This window comes from Rhincodon typus, chromosome 16 (genome assembly GCF_021869965.1).
Source record: "Rhincodon typus isolate 14 chromosome 16, sRhiTyp1.1, whole genome shotgun sequence".
Lineage (NCBI taxonomy): Eukaryota > Metazoa > Chordata > Chondrichthyes > Orectolobiformes > Rhincodontidae > Rhincodon > Rhincodon typus.
Genome location: NC_063347.1, coordinates 38,752,569 through 38,774,427, shown reverse-complemented (window position 1 = coordinate 38,774,427; position 21,859 = coordinate 38,752,569). Strand labels below are relative to the sequence as shown.

At 38.1% G+C, this 21,859-nt stretch overlaps 1 protein-coding gene across 1 annotated transcript in view; it reads right to left on the bottom strand.

The window, feature by feature from the left end:
- The window catches only part of LOC125485143 (chemokine-like protein TAFA-1), a 444,634-nt gene that overhangs the window by 97,563 nt on the left and 325,212 nt on the right, over nucleotides 1–21,859 (bottom strand). Inside the window, 1 exon segment of the mRNA XM_048606578.1 lies at nucleotides 20,299–20,439. Coding sequence (XP_048462535.1) covers nucleotides 20,299–20,439 — 141 coding nt within the window.

Here is a 21,859-nt window from a genome sequence, read left to right as displayed (position 1 = left end):
GATTCGAAATATGACTTACCATCTTCAAGTATCTATGGATCTTCAGTATGTCACAATCTCTGAAGAGAAGTACACATTTAAAAATAAATCTGAACTTCCAGCTGATAGCTGAAAGGATGACACCGTATCATTTGACATTTTAAAACCTGTACTGTACAAATGACCAAAAATATTTTTGGCTCAACACTATTTTAGTTTTGTAGGCAATTTTTGTTTTCAAGTCCAGTGAGGAGCCTTCCTCTTTTAGATTTATCACATATCAACTCTTCACAGGTTTACTGTCCTTATAGCAAACTGCACACGCTTACTTCCAGCATAAGTTCCGATATCCCCATTTCACTGAGTACTAACTTTCAGTGATGCCTTCAGAAAGTTTCCTCCTGAATTCCTTCAGAGCATTTCTTAAATCTATCATTAGTAAACACATTGCTGACCATAAAAAACTATTAGTGTTTACAATAGTCATTGATTTGTAAGGTGATCAGAAACCTGATCTCAAAAATAGCTTCCTCTGCCCTATTTTCCCATTACAACATGGAACACCTGAGCCATATAACTAGATAGAAATTCTAAGTAGCTTTCGTTGTTCCCAACTCTCTTTCCTCTTAAAAGTTATAAGCAGTTTAGAGTAAACTGTTGACACCCCATTGCAACAACATCTTCTTGTGACTTTGGGTGTCTCAGAGTTTCTCCATTGTGATTTCAGAGATCGCTGCCATTGTCTTCAAGAATTTTTATCTTACATCTTCTTTCTAGTAAAACTATTTGAGCCTTTCTTTAACATCTACAATCAAACCACTCAGATATAATGTCAGGCAGATTTCAGAACAAGTTACATGATCCCCTTCACATACTCTAAATTTAAAGATAGAGTTCCAAAAGAAAATAATCATACAAACCTCAAAATTGTAACTAGTGTAACAAACCGACTGCTAACTTCACAATAAGTGTCTCAGAAACAGATAAATCATCTGTAGAGCAATACTATAGAAGTTCTGAAGTGACTACAAAGCTCTCAGATGCTGTCATGATTTGTGCTTAGTAAAAGCTGACAATATTAATGTTGGAAATCGACGAAGGATGCTGAGCTGATGTAAGTTGCATTGTTTTTAGATCATTATTCTTGCTTTTTCCTCATCAACAGCATAATCATTGTATTCAGTATATTGGGCATGTGAATGTACTACATTTAAGCAGATGGAACCTGTTCTTGTATTGGCATGTTGTGGAAAGTTTCAACAGTGATACATAGCTAGGAGATAGTTAAGACATTTTGAGGAAGCGCATTAATAATGAGAATGCAAAATAATCTATGTCTAGATGAATGCTTTTGCAGGAAAGTTTCAATGCAGTACATGAAAGAGGATATTTGATTCCTCTCATTGTTCAAGTCTAAAAGCAGCATGGGCATATCTTTCTTTCAGGAAATATTCTCTGGTATACAGACTTATGTATTGGCAATCTATTTTGAGATTACAAGGAGGGCCCCTCTCATCGCTCTATAATTTACATTTATTACAGTTGATGGAATAGTCATGGAAACCTAAAAACTAACATGAATTCAGGTGAAGCAATTTCTAAAGACAACCATCTATCCTCAGATGCTTAGGCACTGAGTTATGCAGGATCTTGCTTGATCTTCAGTCTACGTTTGTTGAGTCTATTAGTTATTGTTGGGACAGCAGAACTGATTTTGATAATTTTGCCATTGTGGAAGGAAAGCATCATCAAATCCTAATTACTCTCCAGTCACCCTTATAAAAGTTAGGGGTGGACATATGTAGATGCTGGGATTAGGGCACTACTGAGTTCAACTGAAATGACAGTCTCAGTTTGACGGTCTCGTGAAGTTCACTGTCCAGACTTACCTGTAAAGGTTAATTCGATGAGATTTTGGAAGGTTATTATCGGCTGCAGAATTAATTCCCAACACACATTATTGATTGATGAGAATAATTGAGGGAAGAAAACCGAGGCTGACGTTATTTATTGATGGAGCAAGAGAGATTGAGGGAACAAAATCAGACCGACATTATTGACGCAGAAAAGAAAATCAGACCAGTTGTTATTTATTGACCAAGAGACAGATTGAAAGATGAAAATTCAGAACAGATGTTATTGACTGAGAGAAAGATTGAGAGATGAAAATCAAGGAATGAAATTTTTAAAAACAAAGAGCAATTCTTTTTGAAAAATATTAATTTAACAATAGCAATAACAAAGAGAATCAATGAGTTCCCATGGTAACTTACAGGGTCAGTGCATGGCCCAATAAAGTAAAATAAGTGACAACATTAAAACAACATTCTTCTAGATTTTTACAGAATACCAAGTGATGAAAACCGGATGGAAAATTATGCATTGCAACACCTGCAGTTTCCCAGTAATTGCTGCCAGTGGATCAGACATTCTGTCAGCAGTGTGCATCCATATCATCTGCCCAGTGCTTTCCTGATAAATAATTTGGTAACAGTGTTCTGCAGGATGGAACTAAACTATACAAACAAAGATGATTTATCCATGGTCTGTCTTGATTTAATCGATCCAAGTAGGCAGCAGTTTAAAAAAGGCAACAAAAACAGTGGGAGGGGTGCGATGATGAAATCAATTTGGGATGTTCTGCTTCCTACCAGGTGACACTTATTGGAAAGTATTTGCGTGTAGGTACAAGCATGCATGAACCGAATACTGTCGGCTATTTATTAGGAATAGATTGGGAAAACTGTTGTCACTCCTGTAACTTTACCTCAGAATGAGTTACTAACTTGAGAAGGGGAGGGGGGATAACAAACAATAAACATAACATTGGAACAGAAATACATGGAAGCTTAAGATGGATGCTCAGAAAGTTAAATTCTGTTTTATTTTTTATTGCTTTCTTTTCCCAACTAGATATTGAGACCATAAATAAAACATATTTGCAGCATGGAGCTTTTATCTTGTGCAAGCTAAATTTCCAATCTTGCTGTGTTGTTGGATGTGATGCAAAATATATTAATCAAGAAAAGAGCTGTCATTGTTTTTTGCAGATAATGTGAGTTTACCATGTTTATGTATTGAAAATGGGCTATTGGGAAAGTAAAGTTATTTCGGAAATTAAGTGAAGCATTCAGTTAGCTCCCTAGATTTAAGTGATGCGAACTAAAGGGAAATAAGTAGCTCATCTTTTTTTAATGGTAAGGTTTATTCATAGTTGTAAGAATAAAAAGTAGGAGCAAGATTTGTTATCCAATAGATATAGTGGAAAGGCAGGGACTCTAGTGTTCACATCCTGCGCTGTGTAAAAACTCCAGGATACGTGCATGAAATGTCATCAATTGTAGTAACTCCAGTTATTGGTTTCAGAGATTAAGTGGCAGCTTCCTTCACCACGGTGCATCCTTGAGGTTAAAGCTCTATGAATAGCACACTTACAGAATGTGATCACTCCACAGCTGAACAGAATGACAGGAAAGAGGTAAGGAATGACAATTACACAGTCAAGAAGTACCACATAGCTAAAGTATAAACTCCCTGAGTACATCTCACTCACTAACCAGTCTTCAGTTCTGGTACTGATGGAAGTGACGGTCCTTGCAGATGTTCAGCATGAACTAGGCCCATGACTTGTTTGTTTCAGATCTCCAGCATCCACAGTTCTTTGTTTTATTTCCATGATACCAAGTTTGGTTCAGCTGTTCAGGGAAGCACAAAGACAACTGGAAGAATAATAGTGATTGGAGATTCAATAGTTAGGTAAATTGGTATTTTTGTAGCTGGAGATGTGAGTCCTGCATGAAGTGTTACAACTTTGATGTCAAGATCAAAGTTAAGAAGGAAGTTTCAGGAATTTGACCCAGTGACAGTGAAGGGCCAGCAATATATTTCCAAGTCAATATGGTGAATGGCTACGAGGGGAACTTGCAGGTGGTGGTGTTCTCATGTATCTACTGCCCTCGTTCTTCTAGATGGAAGTGGTTGTGACTTTAGAAGGTGCTGTCAATGGATCTTTGGTGAATTTCTGCAGTGCATCATTTAGATAGTACACGCTGCTGCTACTGAACATCAGAAATGGAGTGAGTGGGTGCTTACAATGCCAATCAAGTGGGCTGCTTTGTCCTGGATGGTGTCAAGCTTCTTGAGTGTTGCTGGAGATGTACTTATTGAGATAAATATTGAGGAGCATTCCGACATGTTCTTAATGTATGCCTTGTAGATGGTGGACAGGTTTTGGGGAGTTAGATGGTGAGTTATTAGCCACAGTATTCCTAGCCTCTGATCTGCTCTTGCAGCCACTGAGTTTATGTGGTGAGTCCAGTTGAGTTTTTGGTTAATGATAACCAGGGTGTTGATAGTTTGGGATTTAACAATGGTGATACCATTCATCAACAATCAGTTGATGCTTAAATTTTTTATTGAATTCAAATTCCATCATCTGCCGTGGCAGGATTCGAACCAGGTTCCCCAGAACCTTAGCTGAGTTTCTGGCCCTTGCTTTTACTGTTATTTATGAATGACCTAGATCTTGGCGTCCAGGGCACAATTTCAAAATTGATAGACAACACAAAACTTGGAAGTATTGTGAACTGCAATGACAAGGATTGTGCAGAATTTTAAAAGGACATATTCAGGTGGTGGAGTGGGTGGACAATGAATGGTGGAGGAAATTCAATGCAGAGAAATGTGAAGTGATTCATTTTGGAAGGAAAATTGCAGGGAGACAATAGGTTCAGTTTTAAAGTAGCATTCAGAACAGAAGGACTTTGGTGTATCGGTGTATAAGTCAGTGAAGGTAGTAGGGCAGATTTACAGGGTGGTTAATAAAGCATGTAGCATTTAACAAGGCTTAATTAATTGGGGAATAAAGGACAAGAGCAAAGAAGCACAGACAGTATCTTCCCTGAAGGATATTAGGGAACCAGATGGTTTTTTTTCCTGACAATTCTGAAGTGGATTCTTAATTCCAGATTTTTTAATTGATTTCAAGTTTCAGCATCTGCTGTGGCTGGGATTGAACCTGGGACCCCAAAACATTAACTGAGTTTTTAGGTCAATAATCTAGCAATAATGCCAGCAGGTCATTGCCTCCCCAGAAGTTTACCGAAGGTCAGTGTTAGAGCCCTTGCTGTTCCTGATATTTATGGGTGACCTAGATCTTGGTGTACTGTCTAGAAGGACAAAGGCAGCAAATATATGGGAATACCACCATTTGCAAATTCCCCTCCAGATGCACACCATCCTGATTTGGAAATACTTCATTGTTCCTTCAATATCGGTAGGTCAAAATCCCAGAAGTCCCTCTTTAACACTTTGTGAATCTACAGCACATGGACTACAGTGGTTCAAGAAGGCAGCTCACCACCACCTTCTCAAGGTCAACTAGTAATGGGCAATAAAGGCTGACCCAGCCAGTGATGCCCACATCCTATGAATAATTTTTTTTAAGAGTCCTACCTTAAACCGATTAACAGCTGAGTTGCTGTAAAGTAACAGCAAAGCAAACCAGTCAAGTGCAACAGTCAAGTCTACCCCCTGCATCCCATGTAAATTTCTGCCCAGTGCAGTATTTCAATTTTCCTGACAGCACTTCAGTATTATAGCAAAGAGAGCAGTGCTATATTTGGTTGCAGTTCTGCAAAGTACAGTGGTAGAAGATATTCTATGTTTTCAGGGGTGAGGAGCACATGGCAATCAGCAGCTGGTTAAAAATTACCGGTGTGGTGGTGGGAAAGCAAGTCAATGCAATCTTTCAAAGGTTGTAGGAGCAAACACACAAGAAATTTTCTGGATTACTTTTAGTCCATGCCATTATGATGAATGTCAACAAGAGTTCACTCTCACCTTGGTGCTATTTCATTGAAGCAGGATATAAAGCATTTATACAGGCTTTCAGCTAGTTGACACTTGTGTATCCTTGCTGCTGCAGGGCACACTTTGTGGCTGGCACAGAAATATGTTCCTAATGTCATACATAAATCTTGAAAGGTAGGAGCACTAAGCTGATTTCCAGCACAAGCTACTAGCAGGCTGGAAACTCAGGCACTTGTTGGCTCAGTACTTGTGTAACACTGGACAGGATGCAGACTTTTCTGACAACAGCATCTTCAGTGTTCATGAGGATTGCAGAAGGAGGATATTCTTGTCACTGTTGTTGAACTTCCAAATTCAACATACTTATAACTTATACCTGACAAGAGGATACAGCTATAAGGACAGGAACAAATGGAGCCACAAAAATGACCTTGACATTTGGTATTTAATTGCTACATGAATAAAATATCCAAACTCGGGGTGGTGGAGGGTGGGATCAGAAAGTAGGAATATGGGAAGTCATAGGCCTTTCACAAACTCACAGCTAATATTATTATTCTTTCTCTTTTCACTTATTATTTGAAAAGATTGCTATTTCCATGACTACACTCCTAGCGGAGGGTACACAATAGACATACCTTCAGAAATATTTAAGCAGAGGTATATTTGGCTGAAACTGCAGGTCTAAAATAAAAACAGAGTGTCTGAAAATCTCAGTAGGTAGAGCAACATTTACGGTGAGAGAAACACAGTTAACGTATCAGAATCGAAGAGTCAAATTGGATTCGTAATGTCACCTCCATTTCTCTCTCCATTGCTGCTGCTGGTAGACTGCTGAGCTTTTTCAATAACTCCAATGTTTATAATGACAACTGCTAAAGGTGGGCAGGTGTATCCAGTATTTTCACATTTTACAGAATCGAAGTCAACAACAATTGTAATGTCACCCAAAAGAGTAGCTTTTAACTACTCATGGCTAAGTCTCCAAGACATTTCTGCTACTGGATACCTGACCGCAGTAATGAAAATAAAAAAAGTTTGAATGTGTAACAATTAATTGAACAGATAAAATCACTGCAACAGGTATTTGCATAACACACACTTGCACAATTGTAAAAGGATCATTGGAAGGGATTACAAAGAAAATACAATTGCACTCTGCTGATAAATAAGGGTCTTATTGCAAATTGATTCTTTGTGCATTTTGGGGAAGAAATTGATTGAAGGCCTATCTGATTAGTACATGTTACTGATATTCACCTAAAACCAGATTTCACTGAAAGTTGTATTATGCCTTTCTGGGTTGCCTTATAAACATTACTACAAAGCCATGGTGTACCCAACATTCTTAACAAACTACAACTTGTTAATATTCCAAAGTCATTTCTGAGTCCAAACTTTTAATGGCAGCATGAGAACTTAAAATGTTATCTTGCTGTCTTAACTGTAAGTTAAGCATAAGTAGATGTGGTAAATGTTGACATTCTTGATGGTGGTGTGTACCATACATATATAATCATTCACAATGTGATAATGATACTCCAAGGTATGGTTTTCCAGTTCTACATTTCCTCAGAGGAACCTAACTGAAAACCTTGATATCAAAGCCATGTACTTGGACCCACAGAGTAGAGTGAAGTTCTGTGGAATTCTTGTTCATTTACTGTTGTTCCAGTTGAAGAGTTACAGAATTCCAGTCAAATGATGCGAGTTACAGGGCCTCTGCACACTTACAATCCACGTTACGGCAGACTAACAGGAGAACTCACTTGGACATTCACTGCAGGATGCCTGTGTCTCATGAACTACTTTCCCATTACTATAGTAGTCACCATACATCGCTTTGCCCACTCGGCTTTTATCTCAGCTTCCTTACTTTCTGTGTGCTGACTTCATCTGTTTCATACCATTTATGCACTTTATATTTTCTACAACTGTAATGCAGACTCTCAAATATGTATCATGTGCATCTTTTCCAGTGGAAGCCAAAGAGTAGGAACTTATCTAAATGAACTATTTTAAAAGGAATTAGCAAAATTAGCAATGGAGTGAAACTCTAACTCTATTTCTAAAGACAGGACACATGATAAATTTTATCCTTGTCATTTGTTTATGTGTCGTTGCAAAATTTAAGTAGATCAGCTTTGGCTTTCTTCTTGAAAGTAGAGTGACAGGTATAAAATGTCTTTTATAATTAACTTCTAGACACATGAATAGCACAAAATTGCCAAATAAATAAATAATTGCCTAATAGTCTTATACCTATAAACTGAATGCACAAACTATTATGAGAGATTTAATACCTAGCTAATATGCAAAAATATGCAAACTCTTCAGTATATGCGTCTGGAAGGAATATTAATGTATTCCTTTCACAAATGAAAATATTTTTTAAGTAATTGTGACGAGGTCAGCCAGATGGACGTCATAGAATATTAACAGCCCCAATCAGGGAACTGATATTCTGACTGAACGTATTACAATCACTACATCCTTCCCCCTCTAAGTCCAAGGACGTAGGCTGGTTCTTTTTTTTGTAGCTCCTCCGGGAGCATTTTAGCACCAGGTCAGATTCCTCCAACTCTGCCTATGATTCCGTGGTGTGTAACACGCAGTGGCTTGCCTCTTGCACCCGGGGCATCTCAGAAGAAATTCATTCTCTTCTTCAGGCAGCAAAGGTGTTGAGGCGACGATATCGACCATGTCCATTTCAGATTCCAAGATATCTTCAATGCTTGATGGACAGGGAGAACACATGGGTTACTGAACATTCTGAAAGGCTGTCGAAGAGCTGGCGCACACTTCGCTCCTGCACCGTCCGTGAGTTTGTAGCTTTCATATGGTCCACATGCTTCTCCAGGACCGTCACCCCTGACTGAACTTTAGATGTCACTGGACATGCCTCTTACCCATGCAGAGCCATTCCTGTGGCTCGTACACCAAACTTTGTTCCCTAAAGTAAACTGTCTCTCCCACTTAGCAGAATCTTGTGTCCAGCATTGACGTTCCTGATACCATTTCAGTTTTTACCTTTGGAAACCTGTATCAGTATTTTAGAAAAGAGGCTACCTGAATTAAACATATTGTGTGCTGACAATAAAACTATGGAGACAGCAAAAAAAACCCAGTAAAACTACATCTGTGGCTGTATCAAAAACTATTCAGTATTTGTGCAAAACTGCTCCGGGATAGATCTCTCTGTGGTGCACTGACATGTCTCTGGCTCCAATCCAAACACTTTGGCTTCCTATTTAAACTCAATCTATAAAAACCTGGTGCTTTTTCTTTTCAATCTAAGTATTTTTACCTCATGTCTGAGCTGTTCCTGGAACCACATTCTATCATCTATAATACTCTTAACTGCTTACACCGTTTCATATCCCCTTACTGGTGAAACACAAATCCATTCCGTCAGCACTTCAAGGATCGATTTCTCAAAATCTTAGTTTCGCCCTTCTACTTCTCTTCTTCAAAAAACTCCAACTGAATTATAACTCAGCAGGAATGACTTCAAATACCCCAATGATTCAATTTCAAGCCCCTTGTTGTTGGCTGTAAATTGTCCCAAGTCTCATTTCTTGCTAACTATATTATCTTTCCTTCAAAATATGCAAGTACACATTGTATAAATCCATAAGAAATAGGAACAGGAGTCGGGTATTTGGCTCCTTAAGCATTCTGTGTCATTCACTGATGTTCCGCACTTCCACTTTCCTGCCTGTTCTCTATAACACTTGATTCCCCAACTGATCAAGAATCTATCTCAGCCTTAAATACACACAAGGATTCTATCCCCACAGCTCTCTGTGGCAATGAGTTCTCAAGACACACCTCCCTCAGAGAAGAAATTCCTTCTCATCTCAGTCTTAAATTGGTGCCCTTTAATTCTGAGTTGAGACTCTCCCACGAGGGCAGACATCTTTGCAGTACTTACCCTGTCAAGCCCCTTAAGAATATTATATGTTTCAATGAATTCACCACTCATTCTTCTAAATTTCAATGAGTAGAATCCCAACCTGTTTAACCTTTGCTCATAAGACAATCCCTCCATACGAGGATCATCTTAATGAAACTATCGTTGACAGATTCCAGATTATTGGTCATTCCTTCTTCCTTTAGCTACATCATCAGAAACAGACTTTATCCTCTTGAATTCTGTTTTAAATCCACTTCACCATCTTTAAACGCCTCCTGAGAAATAAAAGCTATCTTTTAAAACTCTGCTTTTGCATTTCACCCTTTGTACCTAAGTCAATATAAATCTCATAAGTACGTTCAGAAACATAATTGTAAGTCCAGGGGAATAGGGTATATTTGAAATTCCATTTGCAGTTCTAGTGATCATCTTCCATTATTCTAGTTCAAGACCCATGGAACCCAAAGGGGAAAGGCAGAAGTATCATGTATGCCATTTTGCTACAGGCTATGTCAGCATCCTACTGGAGCTATGTGAGGAGAATTGTAAAATCCCTGAGAAGTTTTAACTCTTCACTGTTTCATATAGAGTACCTTGGCATACCCTGACAAAATTTCTTCATTTTTCCACTTAGATTTTCTCCACGTTTTAAGATGTTCTTTAACAGTAATAGTAGATCAGTGTAAGCTGTTGCTGTCAATTTTACTAGTATTGTAACACCAAGACTTTACTTGACTAGAACAGCACAGAGAATCACAATTATTTGTTATGTCAACTAGGAAACATACGTTGTTTAGATCCCAATCTAAACCAGCAATTATGCAGCAGCTGGTATTATAGGCTGGTTCAGAGGTAATTGAAGCTCAGAAAGCGCATTAAAAAATCTCCATACGGTCCTACTTAGGAATATAACGTCAGAAAAAATACAATAATTTGTATGCAACCATCTACATTTCTCCCCCATAGAGAATTGGTGATCTTCAATATTTCAGTAAAATGTACATTTTGGGTATGACAGTCTATTCCCACTTAGTTAATTGGAACATTAACTCCATAAAATATTCCCCTGCTTAATGGACGAAACACAATTAATACCGTCTGTTGTGTTGTAAATGAGTATCTGACTGTCAAAGCTTGTACAAATGCATTGAGGGCTATCTTGACATTGAACATTGTGTAGATTTAGATGCAAAAACTAAAACATGAAAGCTGGATGGAAGCTATACCCTATGTTTAACTTTTAGGTTTATTTCAGGCACATGTGGCTGTGTGTGTGTGTGTGTCACCAACTTTGGAAATGTGGGTCAATGATGAAGTTGACATTTCTGGATTGCAAAGATATTTTAATTAACTTCTAAATTTAACAGCATGTGAATGTGCTTCCAAGGCTCTCTGGAACTTGCCGCTACAACCATTGTGAAAGGACTGAAAGGCAATTCATGAGGTTAATTAACATTCAGAAACACAGCAGCAGCAAATACTTGCTAGTCACTGTGGCTTTATTACTTCCCATTGGTGTGGAGGTGCTGGTGTTGGGCTGGGGTGGACAAGGTCAGAAATCACAAGACACCAAGCTATAGTCCTACAGGTTCATTTGAAAACACAAACTTTCGGAGCCTCAGTCCTGCAGGTGATGAGCAAAGAAGGAGGTGACAGACTAGTTGAGGTCATAGAAAGTGTAGAGAATGTATAAACAGAGATGCCAAAGGTTAAGATTGTGGCATCTGGTGATTCCAGACATTTGCAATTTCCTAGAAAAAAAATAAGTGACCACACATAATCAGAGACTGTGAAGCCACAAATCTGAGTTCCTTATAACTGTAATATTCAGTTACTCGCTACCAGTAAGCCAATGTAACAATTACATCCAAAGTCATTTCCTCACCAGTCTGTAAATCGAAAACCCACAGACACAAAGTAATCAGTAAACAACCAGCCGGCCACTTTCCCCATTGATCCCCCATCATTTCATATCTTCCCATTCAACAAGTGAACGAAGATGTCAGATGCTATCCTTCAGTTAGGGATGAAACACTGGAAACTGGTGCAAAGGAAGACGTTTTACATGCATTTAAAAAATTCCAACACAGCACAAACTTTGTGCTTTCAACAGGGCCAGAGGTAGGCAGCCCAGATCCAAATGTGGACTTTTTAGATACTCTTTGTCGATAATCCCGTGTGTTGGAGTATCTAAGGGCCCTGCAAAAATAGTACAGTAGCAGTCTCAGCCCCTGGACAAGGAGGAAGCATACGTGGTACTGACTGACGAGTAGTGGATAGAGGAAAAAATGCAATAAGTGGGAGTAATTTGTGCAGAGTTTCTACTTCTGTATCCCCTTTTATCATCATCCATCTTATGGCCTAGCCGCAACTTACTCAGTTGTGGAGTCAGGTCCTACTACAGGAATTTAAGCACACAGATCGAAGCTGATGCTCCAGTTCAATACTGAAGAAGTACTGCACTGTTGGAAATGTTGTCTTTTGGATGATGTGATCTGTTATCTTGGCTAGACATTGTGATGATACTATGGCTTTAAGAGGTGTTTTTTGTCCTGGTATTTATTTCTACAGAGGTTATTTCAGAGTAATGAGCTGTCTGCTTCAAGCCAATAAAGTGAACAGATTGTGAGGCTTTAGGTTTTTTTTAAACATTGGAACAAGAGAAGCAGCCTGAATGGGTGGGGTCAACCTTGCACAGGACCAGGATTTTTCATTTTCACTTTCAGCAGTTGTTGGCATCTCAAGGCTGGATGTGGAAGCTCTTATTCCACTCACTGTTACAGCTAAAAGCGGGGGTTATCTTTCTGGTGGCTAGAATTGCATGTGAGACAATCTATTTTACTGAATTTTCCTTTGCCATGGGTGTGCTTATGGGATGTTGCTATATTGGAAATATTAATGAGTAATTTATTATTTTGTCAAGTACTTCAACATAGTTACAGTTAAGCCAATTCTTTTCCTTTCATTTTGTCTGTATTTTAATTATTGTGTATAAATAAAGTGTGTTTTGCTTCAAGCCTGATAGTTTGACCAATTGAATTGCATTCAGAACACAAAGCCTGGCACTTGGGTTTAAAATAAGAAAAAGTTATGGTTTAGGCAATCTCCTTGACATGTTTTGAGGGGTTTAGTCTTGTCCATAACAAAGTAGGGGCTCTTGTTGGAATATAAATCTGTAATTCCACGTTGGGTTTAGGATTATTGGACTGAAAGGCAGTGAGTGATGAATGTTGGTGTTTTTTATTTTGGGTGTTATATTCGGTTGGTTTAAACAGGGTGTGCTTTGTCTAATAATGGCTCCTTCAGTCACTAAGACTTTGCTGGGGGTGGAAGAAGTCACTTCAGGTGTTTTACAGAAAGTAAGCCAAGCAAAACTTTCGGAATTGATCAACAAGTTGAAGTTGGAGTTGTCTGTATCTGAGAGAAAAGGGGAAATAATTGTGGCAATAGTGCAGCACTTACAATTGCCAGGAATTTAATGAGAATCATTGGGAATGGCTAAAATTCAATTGCAAATAAAACAGCTTGAATTACAGGCAATGGCAAGAGAAAAGGAAATAAGACCGTTTGAATTACAATTAAAAGCAGAGGGAAAATGAAAGGGAAAGAATAGCCCTGGTAGAACAAAAAGACAAGGAAAGGATGGCCCCAGCAGAAGAAAGGGCGAAAGAGACAGAAGAATGGGAGAAAATGAGAGTTTTTGAACTTTGGAGGTTAGAACTGAAAACACAAAGTCAATTTAAAATGGCACAGGTAGAGGAGAAAGGTAGGAGCAGTGATGAGAACAGTGATTAAGAGCAATCCCATCGTGGAAAGCCTGGTGGGGATCTGTTTAAATATGTCCAAGTGTCACCTACACTCAACGAGAATGATGTAGAAGCTTTTTCATTTCATTTGAGAAAGTGGCTAAACAAATGAAATGGACAATGACCATGTGGGTATTGTTGATCCAAACAAATTTGGTAGGTAGAACTAGTGAGGTATTTGCATCATTATCACATGAGATATCTAGGGAGTATGATGAGGTGAAAATACCATCTTAAGTGCAAAATAAAAACTGAGAAAACTGTGGATGCTGTAAATCAGAAACAAAGGCAGAAATTGCTGGAAAAGTTCAGCAGGTCTGGCAGCATTTCTGGAGAGAAATCAGAGTTAACGTTTTGTGTCCAGTGACCCTTCCTTAGAACATCTTAAGTGCATATGAGCTAGTGCCAGCCCCACAGATAAAATCTTAGGAATCTAAGGAGGGAGCCTTGTCAGATGTACATTGAGTTTGAAAGGATCAAACAAAGTCATTTTTATAGGTGGATAAGGACATTGAAAATAGATCAAACATATGACACTCTTAGACAGACAATTATTTTGGAGAAGTTTAAAAATTCACTTCCTGAAGTAGTGAGAACTCATGTGCAAGAGCAGAGAGTTAAAACTGCAAGATTAGCAGCGGAAGTGGCCGAAGAGTATGAGCTGGCTCATAGATCAAAGTTTGGCTTCCAACATCAATTTTTATCTGTGAGGGATAGAAATTGAGGAAAAGAGAAATCCCGAGATGGTAAGGGAAAAGAAGATCTCATTGAAGATAGTTTCCCACAGGGTAAAAAGGAAACCCATGAGGGGGAAAGAAAAATAAAAAAGCTCAGGTGCCTTCACTGTAATAAAGTAGGCTACATGAAGTTGCAGTGTTGGTGGTTTAGAAAAAGCAGTGGGAAGACGGATGTGGGAAAACGGGTCAAGCCAGTGAGTTTTATTGAAGAGGTAAAGGAAAGCAGAGGGAAAGCTAAAAAGCTGTAAAGGAATATTGAACCTGATCAGTGGTTGGATGATAAGAAAGTGCCAGATCTCTTTAAAGAATTCACTTGCTTGATTAAGGTTTACTCATGTATGCCAGGAGGAGTAGGTAAAGAAATTAAAATTTTAAGAGGTATGGGAACATGACAATATTTGATGGAGATAGATGAGGAGATATGTAATTCGGAAGGAGTATTACCAGAAAAGGCGATAAAATGTGGAATTTATGATGAGAAGAGCAGTGTTCCATTTTCTGAAGTGAGGTTGAACAGTCTGGTGAAAAGTTATGAAGTGGTGGTCAGAATAATAGAGAAATTCTTTGTTCTGGAAATAAAATTTATCCTGGGTAGTAATAAGGCTGGATCACAGGTGGGAGTGATGCCTACTGTGGTTGAAAAGCCAGTGCAAAATTAGGCAACTGAGGTGTTGTAGGAAGTATATCCTGGGATTTTTCTTGACTGTGTGATAACAAGGTCACAAAGCCGCATGTGGAAACAGAAGAAATCAAAGATTAAACCTGAGGAAATTGAAGTTCAACTATCTTAAACTACATTTGGTCAAATGGTTAAGAAAAAAATAAGAAGAGGTGGAGAACAAAGTGGATATTTTTAGTTCAAAGAAATCAGGAAAGATGAAAATGTAAAGCAGTTATATCAAAAAGCATGCACAGAAGAAGAATCTGACTGTATCCCAGAATGTTACTATCATAAAAACAATGTCTTGGTGAAGAAATAGAGGCCATCACATATTCAGGTGGATGATAAATGGGCAGTAGTTCATCAAGTGGTAGTGCCAGTGGGTAACAGAATGGAGGTGTTGTGGGTAGCACATCAATTACCAGTGGGAGGTCATTTGGGAGTAAGGAAAACTCAAGCCAAAATACAAAAAATATTTTTATTGGCCTGGACTGTATAAGGATGTTGTTGACTTTTGCTGGTCATGTCATGCATGTCAGGTAGTTGGAAAGTCTCAAGCAGCAATAAAACCAGCACCTTTAATACCAATTCCCACATTTTAGGAACATTTTACAAGAATCTTAATTAATTACATAGCACCCTACCTAAAACAAAACAAGTAAGAATCAGTATTTGTTGACCACAATGGATGTATCTACTAGATTTCCAAAGGCAATTCCATTATGCAATATCACAGCTAGAAGGAAGAGATACTCAATTATTTTTTACTAGATACAGTTTACCCACAGAGATGTAATCAGATCAAAAGTAAAATTTTATTTCAAAATTATTCAAGAAAGTTATGGATAGCTTCGAAATAAAACAATTCAAATCCACTGCGTACCATTCAGGATCGTAGGAGCATTAGGACAATGCTATCAAACTTTTAAGACTATTGTGAGGGCTTCTAGTCCAGACTATCCAGATGACTGGGATAAAGGAATTCCATTTGTACTTTTTGCAATTAGGGATACACCTAATGAATCAACTAAGTTCAGTCCATTTGAATTAGTTTTTGGGCATGAGGTGAGAGGACCAGTGAACTTAATTGAGGAGAAATCGGGGTGTCAGAGTTCAGAGGTAACATATTTAGACTATGTGTCAAATTTTAGGGAAAGATTACATAAAGCGGGTGAGTTGGCTAGACAGCATTTGAAAGTAGCATAGCATATAATGAATTAGGGAGCAGATAAGAAATCAAAAATTTGAAATTTTGCTAGTGGAGGTAAATTGTTAGTGTTACTCCCATTAATAGGTGAACCTTTAAAAGCAAGGTTGAGTGGGCCTTATCAAATTGAAAGGAAATTGAGTTAGGTGAATTATTTGATAAAAATGCCAGATAAAAATAAAGAAAGAAAGATACAAAGAAATATGTTCAAAAGGTATTTTGATAGGGAAGGAAAGCAAAAGGAGAATGTGCTACTGGTTACAACACAGAGTGAATGATCAAGTTCGGAGGATTTTGAATTGCACATACATCAAATTAATTTGGACAATGAGGAAGTTATCAAAAATTGGGATAAATTATTGAGTTACCTTCCAGAGGAACATTGAAATGACCTGGAAGAATGGGAAGATATGTGGGAATAAGATGGAAAGTGCTAATCTGATTATGCATGATATAAACATAGAAAATGCTGTTCTAATTAAGCAATACCCTTAGACTTCACCCTCAAGTTGGCACAAGTTCAATAAGATATTGTATGCATGCTCAAAGTTAAATATAATCAAAGTGAGTTGCAGCGAATTGAGCTCACCCATAGTAATGGTGCCAAAACCATATGGTACCCAATGATTGTGTGGACTATCACAAAGTCAATGCAGTCACAAAATCTGATTGATATCCTGTTGGAAAGGTGGGACAAGCAACTTGTATTTCTAAGTTGGACCTACTCAGAGGATACTGGCAGGTATCTGTATTCGAAAGAGCGAAGGAAATTTCGGCTTTTGTGACACTGAATGGACTGTACCAGTTTAAAGTCATGCCATTTGGTATGAAAAATGTGTCAGCCACATTTCAAAGACTAACCAATTACCCAATTGTGTGGTATACATTGATGATCTGGTGATTTTTAGTCACAAGTGGAAAGAACATTTGGAATATCTACTGGAATTGTTCAGTTGACTTTGGTAGGTGGGCTGGTGATAAACCCAGATAAGAGTGAGTTTGCAAAAGTCCATTTCACGTTCCTGTGCCATGTCATTGGACGTGGACAAATGGTCCTACAGGAGTTGTGAAAACAAAGGCTATTGGGGAGTTTCCCATACCATCGATGAAGAGGAAGTACCATGATTCGTGGGACTGTATGGTTTTTGTCGGAAGTTCATACCGAATTTTAGCAGCTCGTTTGCTCCACGGACTCACTTGTTGAAGAAGCACACAAACTTTCAGTGGAGGAATATCAGAAGGCATTTGCTTCAGTGTTAGCCACACCTAATTATGTGGCACGGTGGCTCAGTGGTTAGCACTGCTGCCTCATAGCACTAGGGTCCCAGGCTCAATTCCACCTTCAGGCAACTGCCTTTGTGCAGTTAGCACACTCTCCCCCGTGTCTGTGTGGGTTTCCTCCGGGTCCTCTGGTTTCCTTGCACAGTCCAAAGATGTGCAGGTTAGGTGGATTGGCTATGTTAAATTGCTCTACTATACAGGGATTGCTGTCTGACCTGCTGTGATCTCCAGCATTTGTTGTTTTCAGTACAGATTGCAACATTTGCAGTAAATTGCTCCCACATTAGTTTATTTTGACAATGGATAAGCATCTTACGATCTTCAGTCGCTGATGGTACTGTTGGGGTGTGTTAGGAGAAATGTAGTCACAATCAGTAATGTCAATCAAAACTTACAAAAGCTGTCAGGGTTTTCAAACAGAAAAGTAAAAGGAAAAGCTATAGCCAAGATCAAAAGAACAATGGAAGAATTGGCAGCTTGCAATTATTTTGTGCAATTTAAATTAAATAAAAAATCCACTGGTGTGGGGAACCATAAAATGTTTATTATTTCTCCTATTACAAGTCACACTATTTGACTATATTAACCTCTCCATATGTTCATTCCCTGTGAAATAAAAAAAACTAATTGTACCAGGCAATATTTTAAGAAATGTTCACTTTCTTTTGTTCATTCATGGGATGAGGGCATCACTGGCTACGCAGCATCTATTGCCCATCCCTAATTGCTCAGAGGGCAGTTAAGAGTCAACCACATTGCTGGGGGTCTGGAGTCACTTGTAGGCCAGACCAGGTAAGGATGGCAGTTTCCTTCCCTAAAGGACACTAGTGAGCCAGATGTTTTTTTTTTCCCCTGACAATCAACAACAGATTCATGATTATTTTTAGATTCTTAATTGCAGATATTTATTGAATTCAAATTCCACCATCTACTGTGGTAGGATTCGAACGCAGGTCCACCAGAACATTATCTGGGGCTCTGGATTAACAGTCCAGCAACAATACCATCAGGCCAACACCTCCCACAGTACTCCACAGCTCCACCTTTGTGTTTGTATTATGTAAAATGCTTGAAGATCACAATGTAATGGTATCAGATGAATTGATTGTACCTGTCAATACCTGAGACAGATCATTGTTCAATAAGTTTACAGAATAGCTAACAGGATGGTAATGTGGAAGCATGTTGCTTGTTTACATTATTGGTTATTGCTGACAGGAGGGAGATGCCAGCTGACTCAAGAACTTGGCAGGCAAATTTTACAACACCCATTGATTCATTTGCAATTCATACAGTATTTTATGGTAATAAATATTGTTTTACAAGTATCATTATTATTGCTCATTGTAGAACAGCTTTACTTGTCAAAAAATGGTGTGCTTGTTGTTTGTATGAAAAGTCATCATAGTCCCAGAGGGCCCTAAGCTGCTTGCTCCTTAGAGATAGCGAAGGCTGATGCTGTGTTTAACCTGAGAGTCACCATATTTCTATTGAGAGATGAGGCTGAGAAGGCAAGGGGTCCAAAGTGTCCACAGTTAGCATAGGAATTGAATCTGTACTGTGTTGGCATACTGTGCACCACAAACCAACCCATTCAGCCAACTGAGCTAACCTACCCCTTACTTGTTTTTGCATGGATGAAGACCATGTAAATATTTCTTGTATTATCAAATTGAAAAAAACAGACTAAAATTAATTCAATGTAAAAGCTGGAATCTAATTGAGTAGTAAAAAAGAGACAGCAGAAAGATTCTTCCAGCCAACCATATAGATTTATCACATCTTTAAAGCGGACAATGCTTTATGATCCAAAATGTTCTGGAAAAGCAAAAATTGTGTTCATGAGACTCACTGTTACTATGTGCAGATTCAACAGCAAGATTAGGGGAAGAGGCATGAGTTGAGACTCCCCACAACTTGATGGTCGATTTACACCACTCAACTATTTGCCTTGGAAAAACACTATCAGCCATAGCACTCACCTCTCCCCCACTCTCTCTCACCCTTGCTCCACCAATATTTTTAAGAAATTGCTGGATTTTACATTAATTGACTATTGAACTTATCACAGCATGTTAGAGCTCATATTTAGCAGCAAACGGGCTGTTTTACAATGCAAAACCAATCTATCCCAATTTAAACGCATGTTGTCTCAACTTTTCTCTCCTCAAATTCGATCTTTCTTTCCCACTCTTTATTTACCTCTCTGAATTTGTTTTGGCAAAAAATTGCCTCATTTGTCCAGTGTTTCTCATCTTCCCTTCAACCTTAATAACTCATTGGTTAAATGGACAGCTGGTCACAATGTTCACCAAGATCCTGATTGCCCTCACTATGCCTTGTACTTCCAGCAAGTCACGACACAAATTATATTTTCTGTATTGCATCGCTGCTTATGCAAAATGTGTTGCTCCAGCAGGATGCAGCCCAACATGAGCAAAACATCTCCTAGATCAACACCTTGTCCTTTGGATATGCCAGCACTCAAGGTAATAGTATTGGACCATTTTTACATTTCTGCAATATAGATTCATTTCCCTGTAAATTGAAATGAACTTTAAACATTGGGTTTGCTAAAGAGTGGTTCAAAGTGAGGAGACACGGCAACAGCAGTTAATTTTGTGTAAAGTAAGTTACTCTGTTTCAGCTGTGATGCACATCAAATATAAATGAATTATCTTATTAGGTTTTGTTGTTTACTCCTTCAGAGGTCAGTGTTTATATGATTAATTACAAAGGCTGAAGATTCAACTATGTTGCTAATTCATAAGTATTAGGCTGCAATTTAATCAAAAAGACCACTGAACAGATTACGTTGCTTGAAATCTGACTAGCATTACATTTAACACATTTGTGTCTGCAATTTTTAAATTAAATTACTATTGATTTAATTTACTTGCCATCAACACAAGATGGTTTGGCTCTGGTTGTCCCAGCTACTTTCCCTGGCAGACAGGAACACTTAACAGTCTGTGATCGTTCTTCAATTCGATTCTTGTTACAGCATCTGTGTGCTGCTATGACTTCACATGTACCTCCATCTAAACGGGAAAGGAAATAAATTACAGTGACTGTCAACAGTAAAAAATTACTTTATTAGCTGTAGCTCAGAAAAGAAACTTATCACTTAATACATCACAAAAACACGAAGGGGGCTCTATTAACGTAAGATGTCAAATTACAACTTGATTATTTTAAAAATTGTAATGAATTGAACACATTTGTCACATGCATACTAACACTAAAGCCATTGTCAACAGCCTCTGATTTGAGAATAAGGCATGTCAGGATGTGAAAGATTAAGAGTGGGAAGGAAATAGTTTCACAAAAGAAGCGGCAGAAATTATGTTACACATCAAAGTCTGTCTCTTTGTTCTATGAAATGTAAATAGACAGTACTTATTTGAATTTATATTCTATAAAACTGGCCTTGACTGTTAAAGTTTGCATATATAACTTTACAATAAAGGGAAAGCCTAAATATATTCCACAGCCAACAGCAATACTTAGCATATCAACAAAATAATCAGCTATCAGTTCTGAAGAAGGCTCATACTTGAGTTGAAATGTAAACTCTGTTTCTCTTTCCTTAGATGCTGCCAGAACTGTTGAGTTTCTCCAGCATTTTCAGTGTTTGTTTCATATTTTCAATATGCACAGTATTCTGCTTTTAAAGGTATTATGCTTGACATAAAATAAAGCACTGACCTTTTTGCATAACATATAGTTTGTTAATTCCCTTTAAGGCTGGCAATCTTTCAGCTGAATTTCTTGCAATCTACTTTGTTTAAACAATGTTACACTTTAGCTTCCAAGTGGTTGCCAAATTATGAATTGTAGATATTTTCTAACCAACAGAAATGTTATTACACCCCTCTGCAGCAGGTGGAAATGAACTTGGGCCTCTTGGTTCAGAGGCAGGGATGCTACCAACTCACCATAAGAACCGCCAAGATATTCATTGTAGATTGAGTTTCACATCCTATACTACACAACTTAACAGATAATTTATGTTTTAGAATACACACTTCATATTATTATTGACATCAATGAGCAAACATTTAATCTATTCAAATTGTATTTCTCTGTCAGTTATTGAACAGATTAACTGTTCTGCTTCAATGGTAGACGGAGGGCAGTCATACAAAGCGTTAATCCTTTATATTTCTATTAATGATTAATCTTGCAGCAGTTTGGTAATAAAGAGTATGATGTATGTCAATATTGCAGATCCAGAGATTGTAGAAAGTGTGAACCTTATAGTAAATGTTTACATTTGAATGCTATACTAATTTTTAACTCACTTATGAAGCATTTATCATAAACAAATCCAGAGATATTTCAGAGACAACAAGGTGCAGGGCTGGATGAACACAGCAGGCCAAGCAGCATCATAGGAGCAGAGAGGCTGACGTTTCGGGCCTAGACCCTTCATCAGAAAAGGGGGAGGGGAAGGGGGTT